The following is a 26,644-nucleotide window of genomic DNA, read 5'->3' as shown; positions in this document are numbered from 1 at the left end:
TCATTGTATTAAAAGTACACAATGGAGTTCCCGTCGTGGCACAGTGGTTAACGAATCCGACTAGGAACCATGAGGTTGTGGGTTCGGTCCCTGCCCTTGCTCAGTGGGTTAACGATCCGGCGTTGCCGTGAGCTGTGGTGTAGGTTGCAGATGCGGCTCGGATCCCAAGTTGCTGTGGCTCTGGCGTAGGCCGGTGGCTACAGCTCCGATTCGACCCCTAGCCTGGGAACCTCCATATGCCTCGGGAGCGGCCCAAAGAAATAGCAAAAAAAGAAAAAAAAAGTACACAATGCCTAACGTTACATTATCTTGTCTAATCATGTTGATTAAATACGTCCCTGAAGCAATGGAAATGAAAGACGCACAGACTAAGGTGACATGATTTTTCTAATTTCCTTTCCATGAATTCTTGATCACAAAATAGGCATTCGAATTGGCAGCAATTCACAAATTAACATAAAGGGCAAAAAATGTTTTTGTATAAAAAGAACCAAATAGGCATAGAGATGAAAATTTGGTAAAAATTTTAAAAACGTGAATGGCAACATAAAGTATGAATTTAAAATGTCCTTCCCCTCTTTAACCCACCTAGAATTTGATTCGCGGAGACGGCTATGCTGAACGACAGAAGTTGCCGGACTGATGTTGGGAGTGGCACAGCGAGATGTGCTCAGGTCGCACTGATCCAGTAACTTGAGCAGCTCTTCCTCCGTCGGACCACCGACATCTGTGGGGAAGGGACAGCATCAGAGTCACTTCGGTCAACACCACCCTGCGGTAAACACCTTGCCCTCTGGAACCTACCCTTGTCCTCGCTTTTGTTAACCATGTCCATCGCGGTGGTCAGATCCCACATCTGAATGCTGCCGTTCGTGTGGCCTGTGAACAAGTAGCGCCTTGGCCTTGAACCCATCCTGCTGGACCCCTCACATTCTCTCACTGTAAATGAGGATATTGTGGTACAGTCAACAGCTTGGATCTCACAGATTCTGCAAAAGATTTTGTACAGTTTGTAAACTATGGGGAACAAATAACACAAGTCAGGTTTTTGAAACTGCTCATTGGCCAAGTTACAGCCGAACATATACAACAGATTTAAAGGCGTCAAAGTCAAGAGCAATGAAACTCAAGCCTTGCTTCTTTGAATCTGAAGAAAAAGCTCTTATTATAACTGAAAAAAGCAAGTAATTTAAATCAAATTAAAACCTTTGATAAGAATTGAGCAATTCTTTAAAAGGGAAGTCCAGAAACTAAAAAGGCAGAAAGCAAGCAAGAAGGCATCACACTAGGAAAGATCTTAAGTCATTTAACCTTTATGTACAAAATTTAAAAACCTAAAACCTCAACAAGGTATAACATTAAAGACATGTCTAAATATATCGAAATGGTAGGTGGCGTAATAGATTCTTCATTTTTTCCAAGCGTCAATTTTCATAAAAGATAAAAGAATCTGACCAAGAACAATTACTGACATTTGACAAATGAGGAAACTTTTTTGTTTCAATGTGCTGAGGTTACAGAGGGTTAACAAAACTGTACTTGATTGAATCATTTATCCCAACCTTCTTCAAAAATAGTTGAGACAATTAAAAAAAGAAAAAGATTAAGAACAATCAGTTCCAGGGAAATCCAAGATGAGAAAATAAAGGAGGAAGTCCTATCCCTATTAAGCGAGAAACATATGAACAGAATATGAACCTTCACTGAGATAGAATTTTTTTTTTATATCATAAAAGTGTGAACTGTTTTGTTTTGGGCTTTTTTTTTTTATTTTTGTTTTTGTTTTTTTTTGCTTTTTAGGGCTGCATCTGTGGCAAAGGGAAGTTCGCAGGCTGGGGTCAAATGAGAGCTGCAGGTGGCAGCCTACACCGTAGCCACAGCAACGCAGGATCCTAGCTGTATCTGTGACCTACATCACAGCTGATGGCAACACCAGATCCCTAACCCACTAGGCAAGGCCAGGAATCAGCCTGCATCCTCATGAGTACTAGCTGGGTCTGTTACCCCTAAGCCACAGTAACAACTCCTCCGATGGTTTTCTGTGTTTATCAAGATGATCATTTTCTCTCTACTTCTTTAATGCAGTGAATTACATTTATTTTTCAATATTACCTACGAAAAGACATTTTTAAAAATCTCGATTCCTGTTTCTATTTAAACAATCAGCCAGTGCTCCATGATGTGGACCCTACAGACACAGGGGCTGACTGTACCACAGCCTTTTACAGAAGGGCCCTGAGCACCATGGGCCTGCGGTGTCACCTTGGGCGGGGTGGGGGGCAAGCCTGGGTACACAGGGCCGGCCGTCAATAAAAATAAACAAAACAAGCCTAAATGCATGAAAGCAAACATAATATCTGATTCTTAATTTTTCCTATGGAGAGATTACTTAAAATTCTTCTTCCTTTAAAAAAATTTTTTCCAAGTTTCCTTCCTTGCCAATTTTCGGCAAAATTCTTTCACTTCTCACTATTAAGAACCTGAACAGTTTTTCAACAAAAAGCTTAGCTTCAGAGCAGGTTCATAAAGGGCTAATCTCCCATTTAATTTTACAAAATATAATCTGTAAAATTACTTTTCTTTGTTGGGGGCAGGGGTTAAATCGAAAAGCCTGGATTTTAATGAGAGAAAGAAACATTTTCAACAGGTTCCTGGGCTTGTTATTTTTACAACTCTAGCTTTTCTGCTGGAATCAAATTTAAAAATTACAGACTTTATCATGCAAAAATTGTTGATACTTCAAATAGCATCAGTGTGTTGTTGTAACAAGAACATCACTTAGGAACAAAACAGCACTAGGAAGGAAAACAAACGGAACAAGAGTATGAAATACTGTACGGTTAGAGGATATTGTCACAGCCACTAATATTTGGCAGCCTTTTCACCTAATATGCCCACAACACTAAACCACAGTGATGCATTTCTCAAAGTAAAAATCTGGTCTCTAACTAAACTATAGGCTCCTAATACGTTTTCTTAAAAAACTAACAAAAAGATAGTTCAGTACATAGAAATCATCCTCTGGAAGCATTTAATAATTGCTGATGACTATATGCAATGACCTTTGATAGAAAATTTATCATCTCTAAGACTTTACTCCTTAAAATATTAAGAAATGCGAGAGCACATGGTGAAGAAAGGATGTCAGGAAAGTTATTAAAAATATCACTAGCATGAGTAAGAATTTAACTTTTTTTTCACTTTTTGACATGCAAAAAATTTTGTTTTTAATGAGAAATGTTATAGCTCAGTATGTTTGAGGCTATAAATAACAGAGATTAAAACAAGCTATGTCAGGAGTTCCCACTGTAGCACAGTGGAAACAAACCCGAGGTTGCAGATTCGATCCCTAGCCTCGCTCAGTGGGTTAAGGATCGGTGCTGCCGTGAGCTGTGGTGTAGGTCGCAGATGCAGCTCGGATCTGGTGTTGCTGTGGCTGTGGTGTAGACTGACAGCTGTAGCTCCGATTCGACCCCTAGCCTGGGAACCTCCATATGCCGCGGATGCGGCCCTAAAAAGATAAAAGACAAATAACTAAATAAATAAAACAAGCTATATCACATGTTTTTCACTCAATGAAATCTTGCCAGGGTGTCTGAACTTTATAAACAGGAGGCTCACAGAAACAAAGTAACTTAGGTTGAACTTACATAGCTAGGAGGAGGAAGTGCCAGAATTGGAATTTAACGCTTCTGTCTGGCATAAAATTCCCTCTGCATTTGATCACAGAACCTTCCTAACAGGTCCATGCACTGGGGAAAATCTTCAGTAGATCACAGCGAGGAAGCATGGAGCACAGTACCCTGTGCTACTTTTCTAAAACGACCTCAAGACAAGGCATAGATGTCTCTCTCAACAGTCTGCTTCTGGGGGCACTCTTTTGCAAGTTTCAAAGTATTTAATATAATAATTATGTTATTAAAATAATTCAAAGTATTTAATATATCTGACTATAACAGTATGGTAGTAAAGTGTTACCTTTTCCCGGTAGATGAGAGTCTGACGAAGAGTTTGTTGGTGATGGGAACCACCTTCTGGATAAACACCTGCTGGTCATCTCGCTCTCCAAAAGGCCCTGGCTCAGAAACCAGAAGATGCCAACAGTTAACTCCAGTCTAATCGCTTTCACTGAGCAAGAGGAAAAAGAACCACTAATTTGCTTGAGACTCTATACCATTCCTTGAGACTATGTACTAAGAGCACTAGAAGGAGACCTGTTAAAATACACGTTCTATATTTACTACCTCTCAGAATGTGCCCCCGGTCTTCTCACTTCAAAAACAGGATGTATAAATGATGTTACTTTGAGAAGTGAACATGCAAAATCTTTAAAAATAAAGTGCAACTTCATTAAACAGAACTTGATTAATCTGAGCCTGCTGTACCCTACTAAGGTTTTCAATCTAAAAGTTAAATTCAGTTACTTTCACCTTACTGTACTTGGCAAGGCTCCTTTTCTTTTAAAAGGATTCTGAACAATATAAAAACTGTTTCCAAGCACAAGTTACACATAAAATTTTAATAATCCTCTATTCTCATCATACTTAGTAGCCAAATACCAAGTCATTATTATTTGCAAAAAAGTGTTATGACGTATAAAACAATTATTAAGGACAGTATGTTCCAAGTTATGCAAATTATACCTAATAGAGTAACATTTTTATTAGTCAGCAAATGCTTACGCTTACTATGTGCCGCAGGAAATGCTTTTTACAAACCACTCATTTGCATCATCGAAATGACCACATAAAGGATGCATCATCACCATCTCCATTTTACACGAGAAAACTAAGGCACCAAGAGATGAATTTCAACCAAAGATCTCTTGGGTCCCACCTGATAGAAGGGGAATTTGAACCCAAGCTGTCTGACTTTTTTCACTAAGTCGTGCAGTTGCCCGATTACTAGAAAACCATCTGAAGTCTAATTCTCTTGAAATGGAAAGACAGGCCTCATTCAGTAACCCACAAACAAAAATCCAATAGTGACGAGGAGTGAAACAACGGCGGATGGGCTGTGGGGCTGTGACCTTCCCTCCTCTTGAACTTTATTACGGATGTGAGCGTCTCACAGACTTAACGCTTCGTATCTCAAGTAATTCTCCGTACCCCCCCATGGACTCTCCTCCAACGCCTTTGCCCAAATTCGCCCCTTTCCCCCAAAGCACACACAAAACATCCTCACAGCTCTCCTAGCGTCCATGGGGAAGAAGGGAAGAGGGATCAGAAATCCGACCTCTCCGTTTCCTTGCCTTCACCCTAGTCCCACAGCTTCCTTCCTCCGGTGGCCTCCTGATCTGTTACTCCATTCACCACCTGCTGCCACCTGGCCTCCACTCACACCTCGCCTGAAACCGGACCTTCTGTTCTGTTCCACCCAACAGTCTCTATGGCTACCTTGTAGGGTTTTTTCAGACAAAACTATGAAGAGAGAGAGAAAAAAACAATCTTCCTGCCCCTTTTAAGTATTGTACAAGGCAGTCTTAGCTCACAGACAGGGCTGTTCCTAAATATCTTTTATTCACATGACACATGCTCTCCCTGGTCTGAAGCCTGCCTGTCTACCGCGTCTCCGGTCCGACGAGTCTCAGCCACATACCGGCAACGAGTCATGTTCCTGACATTGTCCAAACTGGCCAGACTCTTGGCCCCTATCCCTTTCACACGCCGCTCTCCCTTCCGAGCATGTCCCCGTCCTGGGAGCTCCCACACCGTCCGTCTCAGGGCAAACATGAAGACCTCGATGAAGGGCTCTGTCTGGACGTCCGTCTCCATCCAAGGCAAGCGGGGATCCCATCTACCTCATGACACTGTCAAGGTGAACCACGGGAGTACATCACAGCGCCCAGCCCAGACACCAGCACCCTCTCCCCGGGGCTTTCTGTCCTATGCGCTTGAGCACAGGCCAAAGCCCACTGTCTGCTGCTGCTTCCCACGGCTCTCGACAGTGTGAGGTGATGTTCACGACAACTGTTCAGACCTCTCAGGCCTCTAAGTACTCAGGACACGCCTTTGATGCCGCACCGTTAGGTCACACCGGGTGGTGTGTCAATTACAGTTCGATGAAGCTGGAAAAAAGTTCATTGATGAAGTAAAACTACACTTTCAGGCTCATCCACGCCGGGAACTGGGATCACAGAGCAACTGTTAAGATGGACAACACAGAGCAGCTCTCGTTCTAAAAACACCAAGACTGTGGTATTACGAGGCTCATAGGAAGCGTGTATTTTTTTTTTTTGGTTTTTTTTTTTTGTTTTTTGTTGTTTGTTTTTTTTGGTCTTTTTGCCATTTCTTCAGCCGCTCCCGCAGCATATGGAGGTTCCCAGGCTAGGGGTCTAATCAGCCTACACCAGAGCCACAGCAGCCAGCCTACACCAGAGCCACAGCAACAAGGGATCCGAGCCAGGTCTGCAACCTACACCACAGCTCACAGCAACGCCGGATCCTTAACCCACTGAGCAAATCCAGGGATCGAACCCACAACCTCATGGTTCCTAGTCGGATTTGTTAACCACTGTGCCATGACGGGAACTCCGGAAGCATGTATTTTTTAAAGATCTATCTGGAATCTTCACTGCGGGAGCACATTCTAGATGGACACACATTTAACAAAACTCAAAATACTGCTTCTAATGAACAAGTATCCCTTCTGACCCATCATAAAGACACACTGAACTTCCGTTTTAAATGCATTTCAAGGCAAAAAATAACACCGTTTGGCTACTTAACACCCCTTTTTAGGTTTCGAGGTAACTGCTGCACTCCCCGCCCCCAGCCAGCCCACCTATGTCGTTGCCCGAGGAATAGCTGCCGTGGCTCTCGGTCTCCTCCAGAGACAGGATCTTGAACGACGCCAAAGGCGTGGAGCCCGGCTGGGTAGAGATCATCCCCCTGAACCGCGTGACTGTCCACGTCCGGACGTGATTGTTATCTGCACAGACTAGGAGGCAGAAGAACACAACAGAGGTGTTAAATACAGAGCACCACCAAACGCACTTCTATAAACACGTTTTAACTTCTTTCACTACCGTTTACACGAAAGAGACGGCAGCACATTCTGAGGGGCCAACAGCTCATCTTTAGGTTATACTTAATTTGTACCTAGCAGCAAAAATGAGATCACTGAATATGGTTTACCTGCTGCAAATATAAGGCATATGAGTAAATCTATGGATCCTTCTAATAGTAGCCTGCAGGGTATAGATTTAGAAAAGGTTAAAAAAAAAAGTGTGAGAAGATGCTCAATATTCTGTTCTGTGGCTAAACTACATTGCAAACCACAGCAAATAGTTTCTTTTTTCCAACCTATAAACTTTCTCCTCATGTTACTCATATTAAACAACCAAGATCAGGAGTTACTGGAAATGTATTGGCAAAAACGACATTTGTCAAAAAGCTTACAGGAACCAGCGACTTACTGCACATTCACAGTTACATGTGAATTGTATGAAAATTAAGATTCTGATACTAAAGCCGAGAACTGGGAGTTCTCGTTGTGGCGCAGCAGAAATGAATCTGACTAGGAACCATAAAGTTTTGGGTTCAATCCCTGGCCTCGCTCAGTGGGTTAAGGATCCGGTGTTGCCATGAGCTGTGGTGTAGGTCACAGATACGGCTCGCATCTGGCATTGCTGTGGCTGTGGTGTAGGACGGTGGCTATAGCTCCGACTGGACCCCTAGCCTGGAACCTCCATATGCCGTGGGTGCAGCCTTAAAAAATAAATAAATAAATAGATAATAAAGCTGAGAATTATTTTTATATAGAGTCCACATTTAATAAACATAGTCCAATTAGCTTTTTTCACGTAAATAATATTAAGTGGGTATATACTGAGAAATCTCCTAACAACTTATTTTATTGTTTTTTGTCTGAATAGATAAATTCACAAGAAAATATAAACCAAAAAATGATATCATTAATGCAGCAACTGTACTTTTGTGTCATGCCTTAATAAAAAATTTACTAATTTGCCACTTATTATGAACTCATCAGTAGATACTAGGGAAGTATCCAAAATTTCTTATATATACACAATATTTCCTACTGGGTAAAATGTCACAGTTACATTTTTTTTCTTTTTTCTTTTTGCTTTTCAGGGGCGCACCTGCAGCATATGGAAGTGCCCAGGCTAGGGGCTGAATCAGAGCTATAGCTGCCGGCCTACACCATAACCACAGCAAAATGGGATCCTAGCCACATCTGCGACCTACACCACAGCTCACGGCAACACCAGATCCTTAACCCACTGAGTGAAGCCAGGGATTGGACCTGCATCCTCATGGATCCTAGTCAGGTTCTTTCACCAACTGAGCCACAAAGGGAACTTCCCACAGTTGCATATTTTAAACAAAACTTTAGAGATTTAATTCTGGCCAACAACAAGAAGAGAAAGTATACACGTGTTACTCATAAAAGATTCTCAATTCTCAGAATGCCAGTTTTCTGGTGAAAAAGCAGACATTTAGTCCCAGGCTATTTAATTAGCTTCATGGGAAAAAATTTCCTGATTTCATTATTACACTTATTAGGACTCAGAATACTTTTAGCTGAGTCAAAAATGCAATTATAGCAATTCTGTTGGTATTACGCATATTCTCTAATATTTTTATTTAGGGCATTAACACCACAGGGAAAAGAATGCCATTACATCTGTGTTTACATCCACCAGGTGGCGGAATAACGCAGCTGAGGACATACAAAATATCCCACATCTTTGGGTGAGCTGGGTATTTTCCCTGACTTAAATTTCAAACCCACATGAAATATCTGTGTTAAAAGCAAATTTAACTAAGTAGCTCTTTGGCATCACACTCTACAATAACTTCATCACCATCAAAATAGTATCAACTGCTCCTGAGTGTGGCACTGTCACTTCAACATCAAAACGCTCCTGCAAAGAAACCGTCTAGTTTCTCACAGGATCAAATTACCTCATTTTACACAACATTTATTCCCAAGAGCTATGCTAAGGGCTGAGAAGACGGTGGAGTGCCGAAGGTTCTGCCGCTGCGGAACTTATTTCTAAAAGAGGGAGAGAGATGATAAATAAGAAACAGTGACAAGTCTGAGAGAAAACCAACTGACAGCAAACAGCGATTGTGGGAAGAGGAGGCCTTTCAAACGGGACCTGAGTGACAGGGACGGGACGGGCGGCCGAAGACACTGTCTCGGAAAAGTATTTCAAGTCAAAAGGCCAAGTGCGAAGGTTCTAAGACACGTTTAAGGAGAGAAAACGCCAGTGAGTTAGGGCATCAGGGGCAGCAGAGTAAGAAAGCGAGCGGGAGCCAGGGAGGAGAGACCTGAAGGGAAACAGGATCCAGAGCAGGGGGCGCCGCAGTGCTTGGTTTATTCTACAAACAGCAGGAAGCCTCGGGGAGCCAGGTCTGGTTGCGGCGGAGAGCTACGTGGGCTGCTGCGTGGGACAGGTGCCGAGGGCCCAGACGGAAGCAGGCTGAGCACTGAGAAGCTCGCTAAGCGGGGGTGAAAGGATGCGCCCAGCCGGCGCGCTGGCAGCAGGGAGCACCAAGGGCAGTGACCAGACGTGCGCTGCGTGGACACTGAGGCGCGGCCAACAGGACGACAGGTGCACTACACGCCCGCCGGTCCGCGCGCGGAGAGGGATGCGGGAGAGGCAGGGCCGCGTGGGGGTCCGGATTTCCTCTGCGGGTTCATGAGTTAGTGACGCTGTGCCAAGGTGGCTTTTGAGAGAAAAGTCAAAGGTGCTACTTGACCCAGGTCGATACGTCATCCAGGTTAATGTATCGGTGCCGACTACGCGCACAACCCAACACGAAGCACAAGCATTCGCCACGCGAGTTGGAACTCTGGGCGTGGTCACAGGCGGAGCCACGGTCTGGGCGTCACGGGCATGTAGGGGTGAGACCCAAACCAGCAGGCTAAGTGCAAAGAAGAATGGAGAGTCCAGAAAGAGGTCTGAGGCAACACAACCCCAGGTAGCCGGGAAAAGAGCAGGAACCCGCACACAGAGAGAAACTGCGGTGAGGCAGGTGTTAGATGAGTTAAGGCTCCATGAAGGCTTCAAGGAAACACTGTTTCAGGAAGGCATAATTACATCCCCAACAAGGAGACACTCGGTAAAAGCATATTCATCCATCCATCTATCCACCCATCCAGTCATGTATGACGAGGTATTTTGGGCTACATTTGGTGTTTACTCAGTGCAAGACACACACCTTTTTGTATCAGGTAGTCTTCACACAAACAACCTTGACACATGAAAATGATGTGTAATAAAAATGTACGTTAGGCAGGAACTGACCCACGGAAGATTAAACTCGAGGTTGTTTTAAAAAAGCAAACTCCACTGCTACACCTGACTCTCAATTCAACTTTCATCAAGTCTTTCAGATACAAGGAATCCCACAATGGAATTTGACTTTGTCATCATTTTACTTTGTGTCATGCTGACTTTACTGGAAAGTCTCTTAATTTTTCAAGTATCAAATTAGTATCTAAATTTAAAAGCAAACCCACAAAAAATGTTTTCTTCAAATCTCTTTGTACATTTGACTAGTTTTTAACATTAGTAGTTAATGGTAAAGTACTAATATTCTACTAATTGCAGTAGTAAACCTTAGGACAATACAACCAAATTTATATAAAATTCATACTTGAAACATTTCTGGTAAATTCAATAGGATTATGATATTCTGAAATAAGCTATCTCATGAGAATAAAATATTGAGAGTAAAACAGGTAAATAAAGGGTATGATTGATATCTTCCAAATCTGTGTATACTACAATCAAATAAAAATCAGTGAAACCTTAGAAGACAATCATAGTATTTATTCAGCTACTAAACTTCTCCACTTTTTCTGCTGTTTTTCTCACATAAAACACTCCTTTTCTTTTCTTTTTAATTTTCGGGAGTCTGGAAAATTATACCTAAGGCAAGGATTTACGTGAGGTAGACATTTTTTTTGGTAACCAAAACTTTAATCCCAGGGATTTTCACAAAACATATCACAAATGAAAAAAAGAAAGAAAAAAGTCTCGCACAGGAGCTCCAAGGTCAGCTGTACCAGGTACCCTTCCACTGGCAGGCCGAGTACGGTCACGTTACCTGATACGAGGTGCTTCTCCGACAGCATGATTTTGGTGACGGGACTGCGGTGAACGGTGAAAGTCTGGAACAGCTGCGGGCCTGACCCCACCGTCTCCGGGTGCTGCACGATGACCCGGACTGCTCCAGAGCTCGTACCATAGGCGATCTCAATCCAGTTACCACTGACACCTACACAGTCAGAGGGCTGTGTTAGCAGACGGCAAAAAGACGCGCTTGCGAGGCGTTCCTGCGATGGAAGAGCGGGATGCAGCACTCGCATCAGCCCCGCATCCAGCTCCGCACAGAAACCCTGGGCGCTCTCTGACCAGCCTCAAGTCACTTCCTTTATACGTCTGTTCCTAGCACGTGATTACCCACTCTCTCCCCTGTGCTGAGGACTGAGTTCTAGCCCAGCCACTGGAACAGGTCTCTCTGCCTCTGCTCCTTACTGAGAAGAGACGGAGTCATAATCATTTTTCAAGCTATGTCCCCTTACAGAGGGCCCGAGACACAGCAGGGAACTCCTCACATGTTTAAAGAATAAATGCGACATGCTAAGAATGCCACTGACCCAACGCAGGGTTCCTAACGCCATACTCCATCTGCCACTTTTCCCCGAGAGAGACCATGCGTTGCTTGTGCTACAACACAGCAACTTCTTTGACTAATCAAGTACTCCGTCCACCGTTTAACAGTTTCAAAACTGTCAACCGTGAGACAAAAATTCCTACCCTTGCGGAGCTGAAACTCTAGAGGGGCAGTCAGGCGTGGGAACGTGTGTGTATATAAAGATACAGACATATAAAGTGGATTACACAGTGTATGAGTAGGAGCGGGTAAGGGCCTGAGATACAACTTGAGGCTGTGGCGGCAGCTAGGACGGCGATTACGGCATCCATGGAGCCCGCGGGGGACGGGCTGTGGGACGATCTGCTCCACGCTAACCTTCCCTGGAGAGCCCTGGTTTCCCTTCCCGTCCGCGTGGTTTTACCAGCTTGGATGGACTGCCGTTTCACCAAAGAAAATATTTTATTAGCCGCAACACATTCCGAGCAAGCACCATGAAGACGGAACTTCGTGCCTTTCCTCAAGAGCTAGAACCTGCATGAAGCACCGCCTTGTGACCAAACCTGGTCACTCTGCAACATCGCGCCCATTACATGCCTGCACCATCATCCTGTCCTACAGCTCTCCTCTAATTACGCAGAGCTAGCTCCTTCGGTCAGGTTCATCTGGGGCTTTTTTTTTTTTTTTTTTTTTTTTTTGAGGTGCCCGGATTCCATTCCATAGTTAAAAATAGAATGGAATTCAGTGACCTTTATACTTGAAAAGCTTTGCAGAGAACCTCTTAGCTTTATAGCTGTTCTTTCTGACTCACCTGAAAATACGTGAATCAAAAAAGGAAGAGACGGAGTTCCCGTCGTGGCACAGCAGAAACGAATCTGACTAGGAACCATGAGGTTGCCGGTTCAATTCCTGGCCTCACTCAGTGGGTTGAGGATCCAGCGTTGCCATGAGCTGTGGTATAGGTCACAGGCATGGCTCAGATCTGGTGTTGCTGTGGCTGTGGCACAGGCCAGCAGCTGTAGCTCCGATTTGATCCCTAGCCTGGGAACCTCCATATGCCACAGGTGTGGCCCTAAAAAGACAAAAACAAAAACAAAGGAAGAGCCTGCTATGGAAAACAATTCTCAAAACCTAAAAGGCAACTCCATCCTCATGCCTTTTTTTCCTTTCTTTTTAGGGCTGCACCCATGGCATATGGAGGTTCCCAGGGTAGGGGTTGAATCAGAGCTGTGATCTGAGCCATGTCTGCGAGCTACCCCCCAGCTCACAGCAACGCCGGATCCACTGAGCAAGGCCAGGGATCGAATCTGCAACCTCATGGCTACTAGTTCCCGCTGTGCCACAATGGGAGCTCCCATCCTCATGTCTTTTTTTTTTTTTTTTTTTTTTTTTTGTCTTTTGTCTTTTTGTCTTTTGTTGTTGTTGTTGCTATTTCTTGGGCCGCTCCCGCGGCATATGGAGGTTCCCAGGCTAGGGGTTGAATCGGAGCTGTAGCTGCCAGCCTACGCCAGAGCCACAGCAACGCAGGATCCGAGCCGCGTCTGCAACCTACACCACAGCTCACGGCAACGCTGGATCGTTAACCCACTGAGCAAGGGCAGGGACCGAACCTGCAACCTCATGGTTCCTAGTCGGATTCGTTAACCACTGCGCCACGACGGGAACTCCCCTCATGGCTTAAAAGAAGCCGCAGCCAACTACATTAGACTGGGGAAACGAAGCCTATGCCATTCTAGAGCAAGCTTCTGCAAACTTTCTGTGAAAGGTGAAACAGCAAATATTTTAAACTTTGCATGCTAAACTGTCTCTGTCACAACCACTTAATGCTGTCACTGCAGCAAAAAAGCAGCCCCAGATGTAAAACTACTAATAAACGAGAGCATGGTTGGCTGGCCTCTGTTCTGGAGCAACAGAGTTTAAACTACTGTCATTTCAGTCAAGGAGTTCCCGTCACAGCTCACTCGTAACAAACCCGACTAGTTATAGTATCCATGAGGACTCGGGTGTGATCCCCGGTCTTGCTCAGTGGGTTAGGGATCTGGTGCTGCTGTGAGCTGAGGTGTAGGTGTCAGATGTGGCTTGGATGCTGTGTTGCTGTGGCTGTGGGGGAGGCTGGCAGCTGCAGGTCCTATTCAATACCTAGACTGGGAATTTCCATATGCCACAGGTTCAAGCTCTAAAAAGACAAACAAATCAATAATTTCAATCAAAACCATCTGCATACACTAGAATATTTCTTTCATACTGACGACGATTTATTTCAATGAATTCCACAAAATTATTTTTTATAACACATTCAAACCTATTAATATTACTGGCTACATCTTAATATTTCCTAGAATTCCTTTCATTACAGAAAAAATTTCAGTTTTTTATTTATGCGTATCTTTCACTCTAAAATATAAAAATTCCTTTTTTTTTTTTTTTGGTCTTTGGTCTTTTGAGGGCTGCACCCGAAGCATGTGGAGGTTCCCAGGCGAGGGGTCTAACTGGAGGTGGAGCTGCCGGTCTACGCCACAGCCACAGCAATGCCAGATCCAAGTGGCATCTGTGGTCTACACCACAGCTCACAGCAACGCCAGATCCTTAACCCAATGAGTAAGGCCAGTGATAGAACCTGCGATCTCATGGCTCCTAGTTGGATTTGCTTCCACTGCGCCATTAAAATTCTTAATAACTTACAGAGCTAGTATGTTGATTTTCTTGCAATAGCTTTTGAAAAAGCAATGAAAGTTAGGGATATTGATGTTTTCCAAAACTTAAAATTTCCCAGGGAAATAAGCCTTTTTTTCTTTGTCTTTTGTTGTTGTTGTTGTTGCTATTTCTTGGGCCGCTCCCGCGGCATATGGAGGTTCCCAGGCTAGGGGTTGAATCGGAGCTGTAGCCACCGGCCTACGCCAGAGCCACAGCAACGCAGGATCCGAGCCGCGTCTGCAACCTACACCACAGCTCACGGCAATGCCGTATCCTTAACCCACTGAGCAAGGGCAGGGACCGAACCCGCAACCTCATGGTTCCTAGTCGGATTCGTTAACCACTGCGCCACGACGGGAACTCCAGCTTATTTTCTAATAGAGATCAATAGACTAAGAACTTTTTGGTCTTGCTGATTAAAAAATTCTTGGGAGTTTCTGTGTGGCTCAGGCGGTTAAGGATCCAGCATTGCCACCGCAGCAGCTCAGGTTCAGTCCCTGGCTCTGGAATGTCCACATGCCACAGGGGAAGCCAAAAGGAAAAAATAATAAAGCTCCTCATTTTAAAATGAAATCACCTCCTATCATATGAAATAAGTGTGCATATACGTTCTTAAAATAATTTATTATTATAATAAGGCTTAACAATGCAATTCAGAAGAGAAGAAATTCTAATTTCACCTCAGATTATGCTTGTTTATCAGTCATGTTTGATTTCAATATAAAACCAAATATCAACTTTAGACTAAAAGAAATGAAATCTTCACTAGTATATATAAAATAGATAATCCCCAAGGAGCTACTGTACGGCACAGGAACCTCTACTCCATATTCTGTAATAACATGTATGGGAAAAGAATCTGAAAAAGGATATATGTATAAGTCAATCATTCTGCTATACACCCAGAACTAACACAACACTGCAAACCAACTATAGTCCAATAGAAAATAAAAAAAAGAGAGAGATGAAATTCTTAGCACTGCATTCTGCAAAACAAAGGACCAGATTAGTGTTAGAATAAACCAATGAACACACATGCATCCTCAAAAGAACTTCAGCAACGATCGCAATTTTGCCGTGTACTAACTTGTTTTGGGTGTGAGGTAAACACTCAGAGCAGTGATGGCATCATTGGAAGGATCATGATAAAGTTCAGTCACAAGAAGGTCGTTATCCTTCATTCGCAGAGGGAACTTCTGCATATCTAAGACATAAAAAAATTAAACAGCATCAAACAGTGCATCTACTTAAAACTAAAAGGGGGAATGTTTTCCCACTGTCATTCTAAAAATCAAACCGAACAGGACCGTGCCAAGTGTCTGAACGCTCACCGATGTAATATATGGATCCGTTGTTACATCCCAGGAGAAGGAATGAGCCAGCCGTGTCGTAACTAGTTATCGGGACGACATCTTGAACCTGCAGGAGTGAGACCACTGTTAGACGGCAGGTGTCAATTACAATCTCTATGTTCTGCTCAATGTCCTCACGTGTTTTATCCTTTTAAGAGAAAGGATACCAATACCTGATCTCAGCAGGGCTTAGAAAATGGACTTTCATTACACACACACCCAGGGGAACGCTGAAGAACCACGACAACAGCCCCTTTTAGAGATGTTACATTTTTTTTAATATCCAACCAACAGCACTTTCATGGATGCTTTTTTTTGGGGGGGGGTGCTGCTTTTTAGGGTCGCACCTGAAGCATATGGAGGTTCCCAAGCTAGGGGTGGAATCGGAGCTGGAGCCGCCGGCCTACGCCACAGCTCACGGCAACCCCCTTAACCCACTGAGCGAGGCCAGGGACTGAACCTGCAGTCTCATGGATGCTAGTCGGATTTGGATTTGTTTCCACTGAGTCATGACGGGAACTCCCGACAGCAGCACTTGGAGAATTTGGCTGGTGTATCTCCTTTTTCTGCACCCATTAGGACTGGAAAAGCCAAGTCTGACCGGGCCCCTTTCTCCCTTCTCTCCTTCATGTAAGAGATGAAACGACCCACCCAGAATTACAGTTAGAAAACAGATCCACCAATTTCCAGACAGTACTCTGGCCCTTGCTAAGTCATCACTACTCCTTTGACAGGCAGTATTCTCTCTCTTCATCTCCCCACCAAAGACTGCTCTATTTCCCAGGAAAAGGCCAGGCCAACAAGTTCTCAAATGCTTGTTTTTTTCAAGTACTAAAATAAAAAAAAATAGTTTTCCAAGTTACAATGAGTAACTGCCTATGTCTGTGCCAACAGAAAAGCAAAGGGTGTGATTTTTACTATAAAACAAAATGAAAAACGTGTTAGGAGTCCTGGAAATAAGTACTATCAAAATGAACTGTCCTCAGGTACAGCCAGGCCAGACAGGCATGTAAAACTTCACAGACGACATTTATGTATTTTTTATGTATTTTTTGCTTTTTAGGGCCACACTCGCGGCATATGGAGTTCCCAGGCTACGGGTCCCATTGGAGCTACAGCTGCTGGCCTACACCACGGCCTACACCACAGCCACAGCCACACCGGATCCAAGCCATGTCTGCAACCTACACCACACCTCTCGGCAACACCGGATCCTTAACCCACCAAGCGAGGCCAGAGATGGAACCCACATCCTTATGGATACTAGTCGGGTTCATTACCGCTGAGCCACGACGGTGACGCCGCAGACCACATGAAATGACACCCTCTTTATGTACCAAACACCATGCAGGTGAACAAGGACCGGAGTGGAAAAGGGAGGTGAACGATCACCTTTGCTCTGTAGGAACTCAGAAACGCGTGGGCAAGAAGAAAACAGTATGATGTGACGGGCTTTCCAGTCCTAATGGGTGCACTAAAAGGAGATAAACCAGCCAAATTCTCAAAGTGCTGCTGTCGGGAGTTCCCATCATGGCTCAGGAAGGATGGTGCAGGACACCATCGGAGGAGGAAGAAAGGCTTCTCCTCGCAAGCCCCGTCCAGGGAGGAGGGCGAGGACGGAGGCGAAGCTCAGGAAGGACGTGAAGCTGGAAAACCAAACGGGCCACCAGGGCATTAGGTGGAGGAAGGGCCCAGAGCACCTGAGAGAAGAGCGGGCGGAGCACAGCGTCCGGAGCTTGGGAAGAACCCCCAGGAGCCGTGGGCGCCTGGGGTCCGGCGCGGCTCTGAGCCACACTGCAGGTGTCTCTGCGAAGAAGCCTCCGCCGCCCGCTCCCCACGCGCAGGTCAGTTTCTGTTTCATCAGAGCCCACAGGGCCGAGGGCAGGTCAACACTGAGAACTTCCAGCTGCTCGGAGCCAAGACATCCGAGGGCTTGAGGGGAGGCTGTGTTCCATTCACGCCACTGCCCAAGGTCCTCTCACCAAGGGCATCTTCCTCCGCCCCTGCCCCGCAGAAAGGGCTTCACTCCACCCAGAACATCCGCAGTAAGAGGGTCTGGAGGGGAAAGCCATGGGGTTCCTCTCCCCAGAAGGCATTTTTCAGGGGCAGAGTGGCAGCAGCCGAGGCTCCCGGGCACATCTGCCCTCTTGTCCTCTGGGAGGGTGGGCTCCAGGACGAACGCCTTCCTGCCCCTTTTTCAGCAACTCCAAGCACGTCCTGCTTTTCTCCTCGCGTCCCCCCTCAGCACAAGGAGAAAAGAACACGCAGAGGGTGGGTGATACGTTAGGTTACAGGAGTCAGTGCTGCTAAGTTCTCAACTGGAGCCAGGAGCTGGCCGCCTGGCAGCCTCCTCTTCCTGACCAGCAACGTCGAGTGGAGAAGGTGAGAAACCACGCTGATGGGCGCACAGGCTCAGTCAGGGTGGCCACAGCCCTAAGGTGGAAAGGGATGCTCTCTCCTGAGGTAAGGCGCAGGGAATATCGTTAATTTCTACCTAAAATCTTCAATGGCCTGTATTTTGAAAGTAATCAGTCTATCTTCCCCAGCAGTACAAGCCCCCCAATCTCTACCTGGAGAGTCATTATCTTGTTAATGCTTTAACCTTCTTCCCTTACTTCTTTCAAACTTCCTTAGATTCACTGACCTATCTATGCATTTCTCTGCTGGTAAGATGTACTGTTTCCCACTCCCTCCTAAGTATAAACAGACTTCCTATCAAAGGGGATTTCTTTATAAGGGTTGTAAGTGACAAACTCGGCATTATCTGAGGACATCTCTCATTCACGTGCTGATGGTACTTTACTGGATGTAAATCCCTAGGGTGGGAAGAGTCTGCCTTCTGCTGGGGATGAAGAGTCTGTTTTGAGTCTAACCACAGTTACTGTCATCACCCGTGGATACCTTTACGATACTTACCTTCTGTGACGTCACAAATGCGTTTAAGTATGGACTGGATGTGATTTAGCCTTGATGTATTTATTTAATCAACAGTCAGGTCTTTCTTCAATTCTCCAAAATTGTTAGCAACTATCTTTTCTCACCTGCCCTTACTCCTCTGTTCCTTTCTGAAAATGATTTTCCCATTTTCTCTTTTTTCCTATTTTCTACCTCACGCTTTCTGCTCCATGGTGAATGATTTTCTCAGATGTGTCTGTCAACTCACTGTCTTTTTAGTTGTGCTTCTATTTAACCCACGAATGAGTTTGTTTTTCATTTTCAACGACCTTTAAATTTCTACGATTTCATTCTGCTGTCTTTCTGACTGGCCCTATTTCTTCATTGCAGTCTAGTCCTTCCATCTGTTTAGAAATTTATTCTATAGCAGCCATCTAATTACTCAATTATTTTCAGTTTGGGGAGCAAATACCAGCACTGCTTACCCTTGATGACTTCCCCTCAGGTGCTTTCATGGCTGGTTTACAAATTCGGGGAGGTTATAGGTTCACCTTCAACAGACACTATGCTTCTGCAGAGTCCTGTAAAAGTCTGGTTTCATGTCTATGTCTAGAAATGTAAATGGCCCTAGATCAGCCTTGTACCTTAACTCCTCAACCTGGACTTCCCACACCACAAAGGCTGGCCTTTGTGCTGTCAAGTATCTATACTCCTGATTTGACTATTTTGGTCTCAATTTCTCACTGATAGTTCTCATTTCTTGGCCTAAAATTATGGAGCAGAATTTGTCCAGTCTTCTTCTCAGGGACGGAGGCAGATCTTTAAAGCTTCAGATTTTTGCAGGAGACTGGATTTCTACTGACCCATGAAGCCACACCTCCCATTCTAGGTAAAAGCCCAGGTCCCAGAGACTTTCACTTTGATATGTGGTGTGCAAATATGTATAAACAAACAAATAGAATTCAACACTTGATATAGATACAATATACGCTGTTTTAATATTTTTATCCGGTATTTCTAGATGCCAGTATTAGAGAGGGGCTTGTGTCAACTGACCTAGCTATGTTACTGCAAATCCTAAGTACGCAAACACAATATACGCAGGGTAGCGGTCGATACAAAACAGCCCCCCAGAAGTCGGTCTTCTCTCCAATGAATCCTGAGCCTACAATGCCAGTGGCAACTCTATCCTTGTTCCTAGGGATTCAAAAGCCTATAATGAAAACAAGAAACAAAAAAGCAAGCCCCACCACACCACACCTGTGCCATTAGTGCCACGGGTGCATCAGACCACAACAGAGAGGCTAAATCAACTAAGCCTCCAGAATTCTTGTCCCGAAGAGCCCATGACACCACAGAAACTCACTCTGACTCCTTGTCCCCAGAGCCAGTGTTTCTGCCTCCAGCTCGTCCTCCACTGTACATTTAGAGGCGAGGCTGTGACTCAAACAGTGACTTTGGCTGAAGGTCACTCGTCTTTCAGAATGAACACAGACTCGGTTCTCTGATGCTTTAGGAATCGGAACACATACTGACGTTCCAGGATGCACTTCCAAAACTGTCTCTGTTTTGATATGAGAATGAAACATGTATAATCTATGTTGTCAATACACGTCTAAATTTAAGCTCAGTTTGGGAAACAGTGCCTAATGTTACGACTCTACCACAAAACTCAGCCTAGGCTACCTACTTGAAATAAATTCTTTACTACTCATCTTCTTAAATCTAACAAGGAGGAATTTAAAAACAGAGGAAAAAACTGAAACACTTCTTTCAAAAGATAATTGTTTTTTTCTCACCCACATCAGATACAAGACTCTCATAAAATTTTCATCAGCATTTTATTGAAGCTGTCTTAATAAGAAACTGCTACAACCCGAAAAATATCACAATGACTTTTAGGCCTAAAATCTCTTGCTCTCTCACTCTCAGGCTTGTCTGTCTGACTCAAATACTTCCAGTCCATCTTGATCATACACCAGGGTAAAAGACCTACACGGGCTGGCCTCTGTGCGGGCAGAACGGCTGCTAAAGGCTGGAGCAGAGCCTGCTCTTCCAGGGCCACGGCAGTCGCAGGCGTCGGCCTCAGGTCAGAGCTGCCAGCTGAGATGTGGAGTCGGACACTGAGATTCCACTACATTCCAGCTCTGCACTGCACCACAAAAAATGTAATCATCTCTCTGGGTTCTAAGGCTTGTTTGCTGCATGAATGCTCAACTTTCCCCGGGTCTCCCTGCAACGTAACAGCAAACCTACTTTGTCAGAGATGGCTTTCAATTCATGCATATACCAAACAAGAAGCAACAAGCTATATATATAAGGGACTAAAAACTTAAGGAGAAGTATCCAGTTTGAGGATGCTAGCAATTCTCAGAATCTCAAAAATATGAAAACTTCTATATGCTGTTGTGACAACATTAGTAAAAAGCCAAAAAAAGTCATGAGGAAGCATGTTCCTTTAGAAACCTAAATGTACCATAGGAGGTTTTTTTTGTTTTTGTTTTTTTTTGTCTTTTTGCCTTTTCTAGGGCTGCTCCCATGGCATATGCAGGTTCCCAGGCTAGGGGTCTAATCGGAGCTGTAGCCACCAGCCTACACCACAACCACAGCAATGCAAGATCCGAGCCGTGTCTGCAACCTACACCACAGCTCACGGCAACGCCAGATCCTTAACCCACTGAGCAAGGGCAGAGACCGAACCGGCAACCTCATGGTTCCCAGTCGGATTCGTTAACTACTGCGCCACGACAGGAACTCCATCCATAGGAGTTTTAAGGCACAGATAGCACAGCTTCTCTGAGCCACTCAAAGCTCAGGCTGCCATAATTAGCCGAGTAACCCTCCTGAGAGCAGACCTTCCCTAAATCATTACAATCCACATTTCTGTTTATAGAAACATCACTGGCTGAAGAATCCCTCTGGTCAACCTCCCTCCACCTAAGCTTCAGCTCACCCTAGATCAGTCCTCTCCCACATTCCCTGATCCATCGTCTTCACGGTGACAACCTTTATAACAGCGCCTCTTCTGTGCCTCTATGGAAGGTCCACTCTTAGCCCGTATCTTTCTTCTACAAACATGACTTCTATGTCTTTATTTAAAATGAAACTTGGATTTCCCTAGTAGCATATTAGGTTGGGGATCCAGCATTGTCACTGCTGTGGCTTGGGTTTGATCCCTGGCCCAGGAACTTCTGTGGGCAGAGCCCCAAAAAAAAAAACAACTTAATTTTCCCTGATTGCAATCTCTTCTTCCATTTGGAAGTCAATCACTCTCTCACCATTTCCCTGGCATCTCAGGGGCATAAGACCTCAGGAAAGTCCCACAGGCTCAACTCAATCATGACGTCCGGTCACCCTCTCTCTGCCCAGGCTGGAGCTTCCATGTCAACCCATGACCTTCGCTGAGGGCGGGGGGCGCCTGCCTCACACTGCTTTCTGTCCCCTTCTCTACACCATCCTGGCACCTGAATGCCCACACTGGGGACCCTCACAGTTCTCTCAGCCCCATTTCAACCACCTTCATCTTCCCTGTCAGCTCAGCACGTAATTTAAACGGCTACATCCCACTTCCTGCCTTTCTGATGAGCCCCATGCATTCTGAGTCTTCAACTGGCTTTTGGTCCCTCTGGTCCCTCAATATCCCAGCATCGTTCTCCGCTTACCTGGCGCTCCTTCACTTCTGGGATCTTACGATTTCAACCACTTTGCCATTTTCTGTCTTCTCATCCTGTTTTGTGTCAGAGCCATCTCATCACATCTCCAATCCTGAATCAGGCCAGCACTGTTTTCCTGTCTCTCGCTCCCCGTTCCCAGGACTGAGGATTAAGGAGGAAACTCACCTAACTGCATCACTCAGGTCCATTAGAGACACTTACGATCTCGGCCATCCTTGGACAGACTCCCAGCGTCCTTTCCCCCGGTACCTTCTTCCTGACTCCCTGTCACAAAGTCTCTCCCCGCTGCTGGGTTCCCCCCCCACCCCAGCTGCGTTCTGCATCCCACAGACTCCCAACGGCTATGGGACTAGCAACCATCTCCATTCTGACCAACAAGCAGGCTCAAGCTTCTCTCATCCTAAAGAAAAAATAAAACAAAGCCCTCAACGGTCTTTCCTCCACCTAGCTGGATCTTACACTATCACTTTCTCGGCTTTCCTTCCCCCCCAAACGTCTTGAATGATAACTCTGGATTTGCTATCTCTAATCTTTTCATTCTTTAGTTCCTCCAACTGCCCTCTCCCCGTCAAAACCTAATTAACTTATATTTGCAAATGTCACCTCTCCATTGCACCTTTGGCTCCTGGTTTCCTATCTGGTTCCTGTTGAAGCTAACAATCCCCAGGATTTGAATTTTGGCTTTTCTTTCTCTATAGAACTCCTCTCAACGGAAAATCTCATCCGTTTGGCCTTTCCAATGAGCACAGAAGTGCTATGGTTTCCCAATACTTTTTCTAGCCCTTTCTCCCTTCCTAAATTCCAAAGGGGTTCTCCCAACTACACACTGTGCACCTGTATTTGGACGCCCACAGGAATCGGCAAGTAAACCGATTTCATTACTCCTCACACTCTTTACCAGCACACAGGCCTCTCTCCCTGCTCCCCATCGACGTAAAATACTACCACGGAGTTCCCACTGTAGCGCAGTGGGTTAAGAATCTGAGTGCAGCGGTTTGGGTCGCTTCAGAGGGATGGGTCTGATTCCTGGCCTGTGAACTTCCATACATTGTGGGTGCCGCCGTAAAATTAAAATAAAATACAATATGAAGCTACTCAACTGCCAAAACCAGAAATCCATCTCTCCTTTAAATGTCCACATCTCATCAGATACCAATCCTGTCACTTTAGCGAGACTTGCGAAGGTTTAGTGGCAGCTTGGCTCGTCTTGCTGGGTCAGCTCCCTGTCGCCGGTCCGCTCTGCCATCAGCACCCCAGCAGGCGTTCTCAAACACGGACGCCTCAGTCCCTGCTTAAAGTCTGTCCCCCGCTCCTTCAGAATCAGGAATCAGCCGCGTTCCTCTCCAGGGCTGGAGACCACTTAGCTGGCTGTCTCCTCTGAAAGCTGGGGACTTCCACACTGAACTGAGCTTCCCCACGGGAGAGGAAGGTTGCTTGTGCTACTATCCACAAGGCATGAAACTTCAAACATTTCAAGGAAATAAATACACATCAAACCACAGGTTTTTAAACACGCACTCATTTTCCAAAGTAACTTAAAATTCTTGAAATTAAGTCACATTGGTGTCCAGAGCAAGTTTACCATTAAATATATTCAATAGTCTGTATAGTCAGAACTGCAGCAGGACCACTTCCACACACACACACACACACACACACACACACACACAGGATGCACAATCAGTATGAGCTTCAGGAATGATGTTCCTTCCGTCGTGTGCGTTGGTTGACACTGACCTGCCAGTGCTGAGTGACAGCATTCCACACCCCCACTTTCCCCGTATGACTCGTGGCCACCAACTGGTTCCCAATGAAGAAGAGGGCGTCTACAGGAACACCCAGGCTGAACACTCCTTAAAGGATGATAAAAAACAGAGGTTAACCAGTCACCCTCCGCAGACGTCATCAAAACCCAGATTAACAGCATCTTAATGGTACCGATCTCATTGCTACCAATGATGTGCCAGACACGTCAGGAACGCTGGGAACCAGAAACAAGAACCTTGTGGGAGGTCCCGTTGTACCGCATCTGACGAGTATCCATGAGGACTCGGGTTTGATCCCTGGCCTTGCTCAGTGGACTAAGGACCTGGCATTGCCGTGAGCTGTGGTGTAGGCCGGCACCTATAGCTCTGACTCCACCCCCAGCCTGGGAACTTTCACGTGCCACAGGTGTGGCCCTAAAAAGCAAATAAAAAACAGGAGAAAAGAAACTTGTAAGCTCTTAAGGAGCCGGTGAAAGTCTGCCCGAGTAACCCCACACTGAGAGAAGAGCTCGTTACCTGGAGCTGCGGCTCCCAAGCCTAGGAGATCATCGAAACGACTAAGTAGATTTAAAGTGAACAAAATGTAAAAGAAAGGATCCTGGGATTCATGTCAGCCCCGCCAAACGAGGAAACCCACTGCATGTCTATAAAACCTAGAGGCCCTCTAGCTTCAGCCTGCTCACGGACCCAGTATCTGAGAGTCACTTATCTGAAGACAGACTTGGCAACCTGAACTATGCAGGGTGTGTACAGAAATTTGGAAATGAGAAAAAGAGAAAATACGAACAAAAACCAAAACAGCAAGAAGTCAAGCTGTACTCCAAACAAACATTTGGAGTTAACTCAGAGCTTATTTTAAACCTCTTGTTTCTCAACACTGCACAACTCAATTTAATTCACTCCAAAGACTCTATACTAGGACCGGGGATTAAAAACCATAAGACAGGATATTACTAGGAACTTAACGCTTTTGAAAGAGGAAAAAAACGCAAAGAAGCAATTGTAACATAATGCAACTGTAACAGAGAGCTGCCTGGGCTATAACAACGTCCCGGGCAGGAAAAGGGAATAGGAAGAGGGCGTTGAGAATAGTTCTTAGAGAAGAGGCCTCTGAGCTGGGTTTAGAAAGATGGCCAGGAGCTCATCCAGGTGAAGGATGGGAGGGTAAAGTCGGGGTAGCTGAGAAACGGGAAGGAGGGGCCCTTAGGAGGACACCCCTACTAGCAGAAAAGCCAAGAGCGTCTCGGCTCCCTTGGTTCGGCGCCCACGGCCAGCACAGCTCTCTCTAGCAGCGTGCCGCACCACCAGCGCTCGGGAGATTCGGGTTCAAATCCTGGCTCTGAGAGTACCCTTCTTTGCCACCTTTTGGGTTTACTTACCTGATAAAAGAGGACCCAAGCTAAATGCCTCAGGCTCACTTTCACCTGAACAATGTTATAATCCAGTTTTGACATTCAAATGATATTTGAATTACTACCATCATCTGAAAATCACCTTATGAGAAGTATCTTTTTACCTAACTACACTAGAAAATAAGTCTCACTATAAAATATTGTTTTACGTGGATCTTTAGCTGTCTCAGGTATCAGGGTTTTGTTTTTTTTTTTTGTCTTTTTGCTATTTCTTTGGGCCGCTCCCGCGGCATATGGAGGTTCCCAGGCTAGGGGCTGAATCGGAGCTATAGCCACCGGCCTACGCCAGAGCCACAGCAACGCGGGATCCGAGCCGTGTCTGCAACCTACACCACAGCTCACGGCAACGCCGGATCCTTAACCCACTGAGCAAGGGCAGGGACCGAACCCGCAACCTCACGGTTCCTAGTCGGATTCATTAACCACTGCGCCACGACGCGAACTCCAGGGTTTTTTTTAAAGCACCTAATATGTGACAACATAAAACGATTTTTTTCAGCATTAGCTGAGAAAAAGGGATTCACAAGGCTTTGAAGAACCCATGAGAAGAAACAAACCATTTAAATGCAACTGAAACAGAAGCCAGAAAGGATAACTGACTTCTTTTGAATCTTACACCAGTGAGGAAATGTTTCTTTCTGTTCAGAACTGTACCACATACAAGACCAGACCAGTGGCAATGAAAAGTACCTTGAAAATTCTTAAACAATCTTAAAAAGCCAGCCATCTAGCAAGAAGAAAAATGATATACACTGGACAAAAATGAACAGTAAACAAATGAACCCGGAAAACTGCTAGGAATATTTGCCATATATACACTCTAACCTTTATATACATATCAGTACATATTTATACACACGAACAGACCATCTCAGCCCAACTTGTCAACGGAAAAAAGTCTCTGTCAACAGAGCAAAGTAAAACATGACACACACACACACAAGCTAAGCTCTCTGATTAGAACTGGATGAACAAGAAACTGGACACTTCAAGGCAGAGTCATCATTTCACATGCGAGCTGAGGGATTCTCATGTACTCATACTTTAATTTTGATGTTAGACAATTTTTCAGAACGCGTTAGGATAACTATATGCAGCACTCTGAGCTATGGGAAAGGCAGAAATAAAAACAGCTAAGCCAACAAAAACACATCAGCTAACTCAGTACTGAGAGAAGAATGAGATTCTGGGACATCAAGGAAGAATGAATCATCTCAA

At 45.1% G+C, this 26,644-nt stretch overlaps 1 protein-coding gene across 12 annotated transcripts in view; it reads right to left on the bottom strand.

The window, feature by feature from the left end:
* Positions 1-26,644, bottom strand: part of KCTD3 (potassium channel tetramerization domain containing 3) — a 61,295-nt gene that overhangs the window by 2,044 nt on the left and 32,607 nt on the right. For 2 of the 12 annotated variants that reach the window (XR_014817266.1, XR_014817267.1), the window contains exons 10-17: positions 23,986-24,101; positions 15,659-15,746; positions 15,415-15,531; positions 11,085-11,255; positions 6,784-6,939; positions 3,979-4,128; positions 805-989; positions 589-727 (exon numbers count right to left, since the gene is read on the bottom strand). Coding sequence is in view for 8 of the 12 variants with exons in the window: in XM_084979031.1 (XP_084835157.1) it covers positions 589-727; positions 805-939; positions 3,979-4,128; positions 6,784-6,939; positions 11,085-11,255; positions 15,415-15,531; positions 15,659-15,746; positions 23,986-24,101 (1,072 nt within the window). In the remaining 4 variants the exon portion in view is untranslated. Of the gene's footprint in view, positions 1-588; positions 728-804; positions 990-3,978; positions 4,129-6,783; positions 6,940-11,084; positions 11,256-15,414; positions 15,532-15,658; positions 16,214-19,005; positions 19,672-23,985; positions 24,330-25,826; positions 26,368-26,644 lie in introns of those variants that run through there. The other 10 variants (XR_014817268.1, XR_014817269.1, XM_084979031.1 and 7 more) reach the window with 7 other exon arrangements.

The sequence above is a fragment of the Sus scrofa genome, chromosome 10, assembly GCF_054392235.1.
Source record: "Sus scrofa isolate SSC_HxYL_T2T_F1_AM1 chromosome 10, Sscrofa_HxYL_maternal_Yorkshire_Landrace_v2.0, whole genome shotgun sequence".
NCBI lineage: Eukaryota > Metazoa > Chordata > Mammalia > Artiodactyla > Suidae > Sus > Sus scrofa.
Note: the sequence above shows the minus strand (reverse complement) of the source record. Positions and strands in the feature narration are given on the sequence as shown.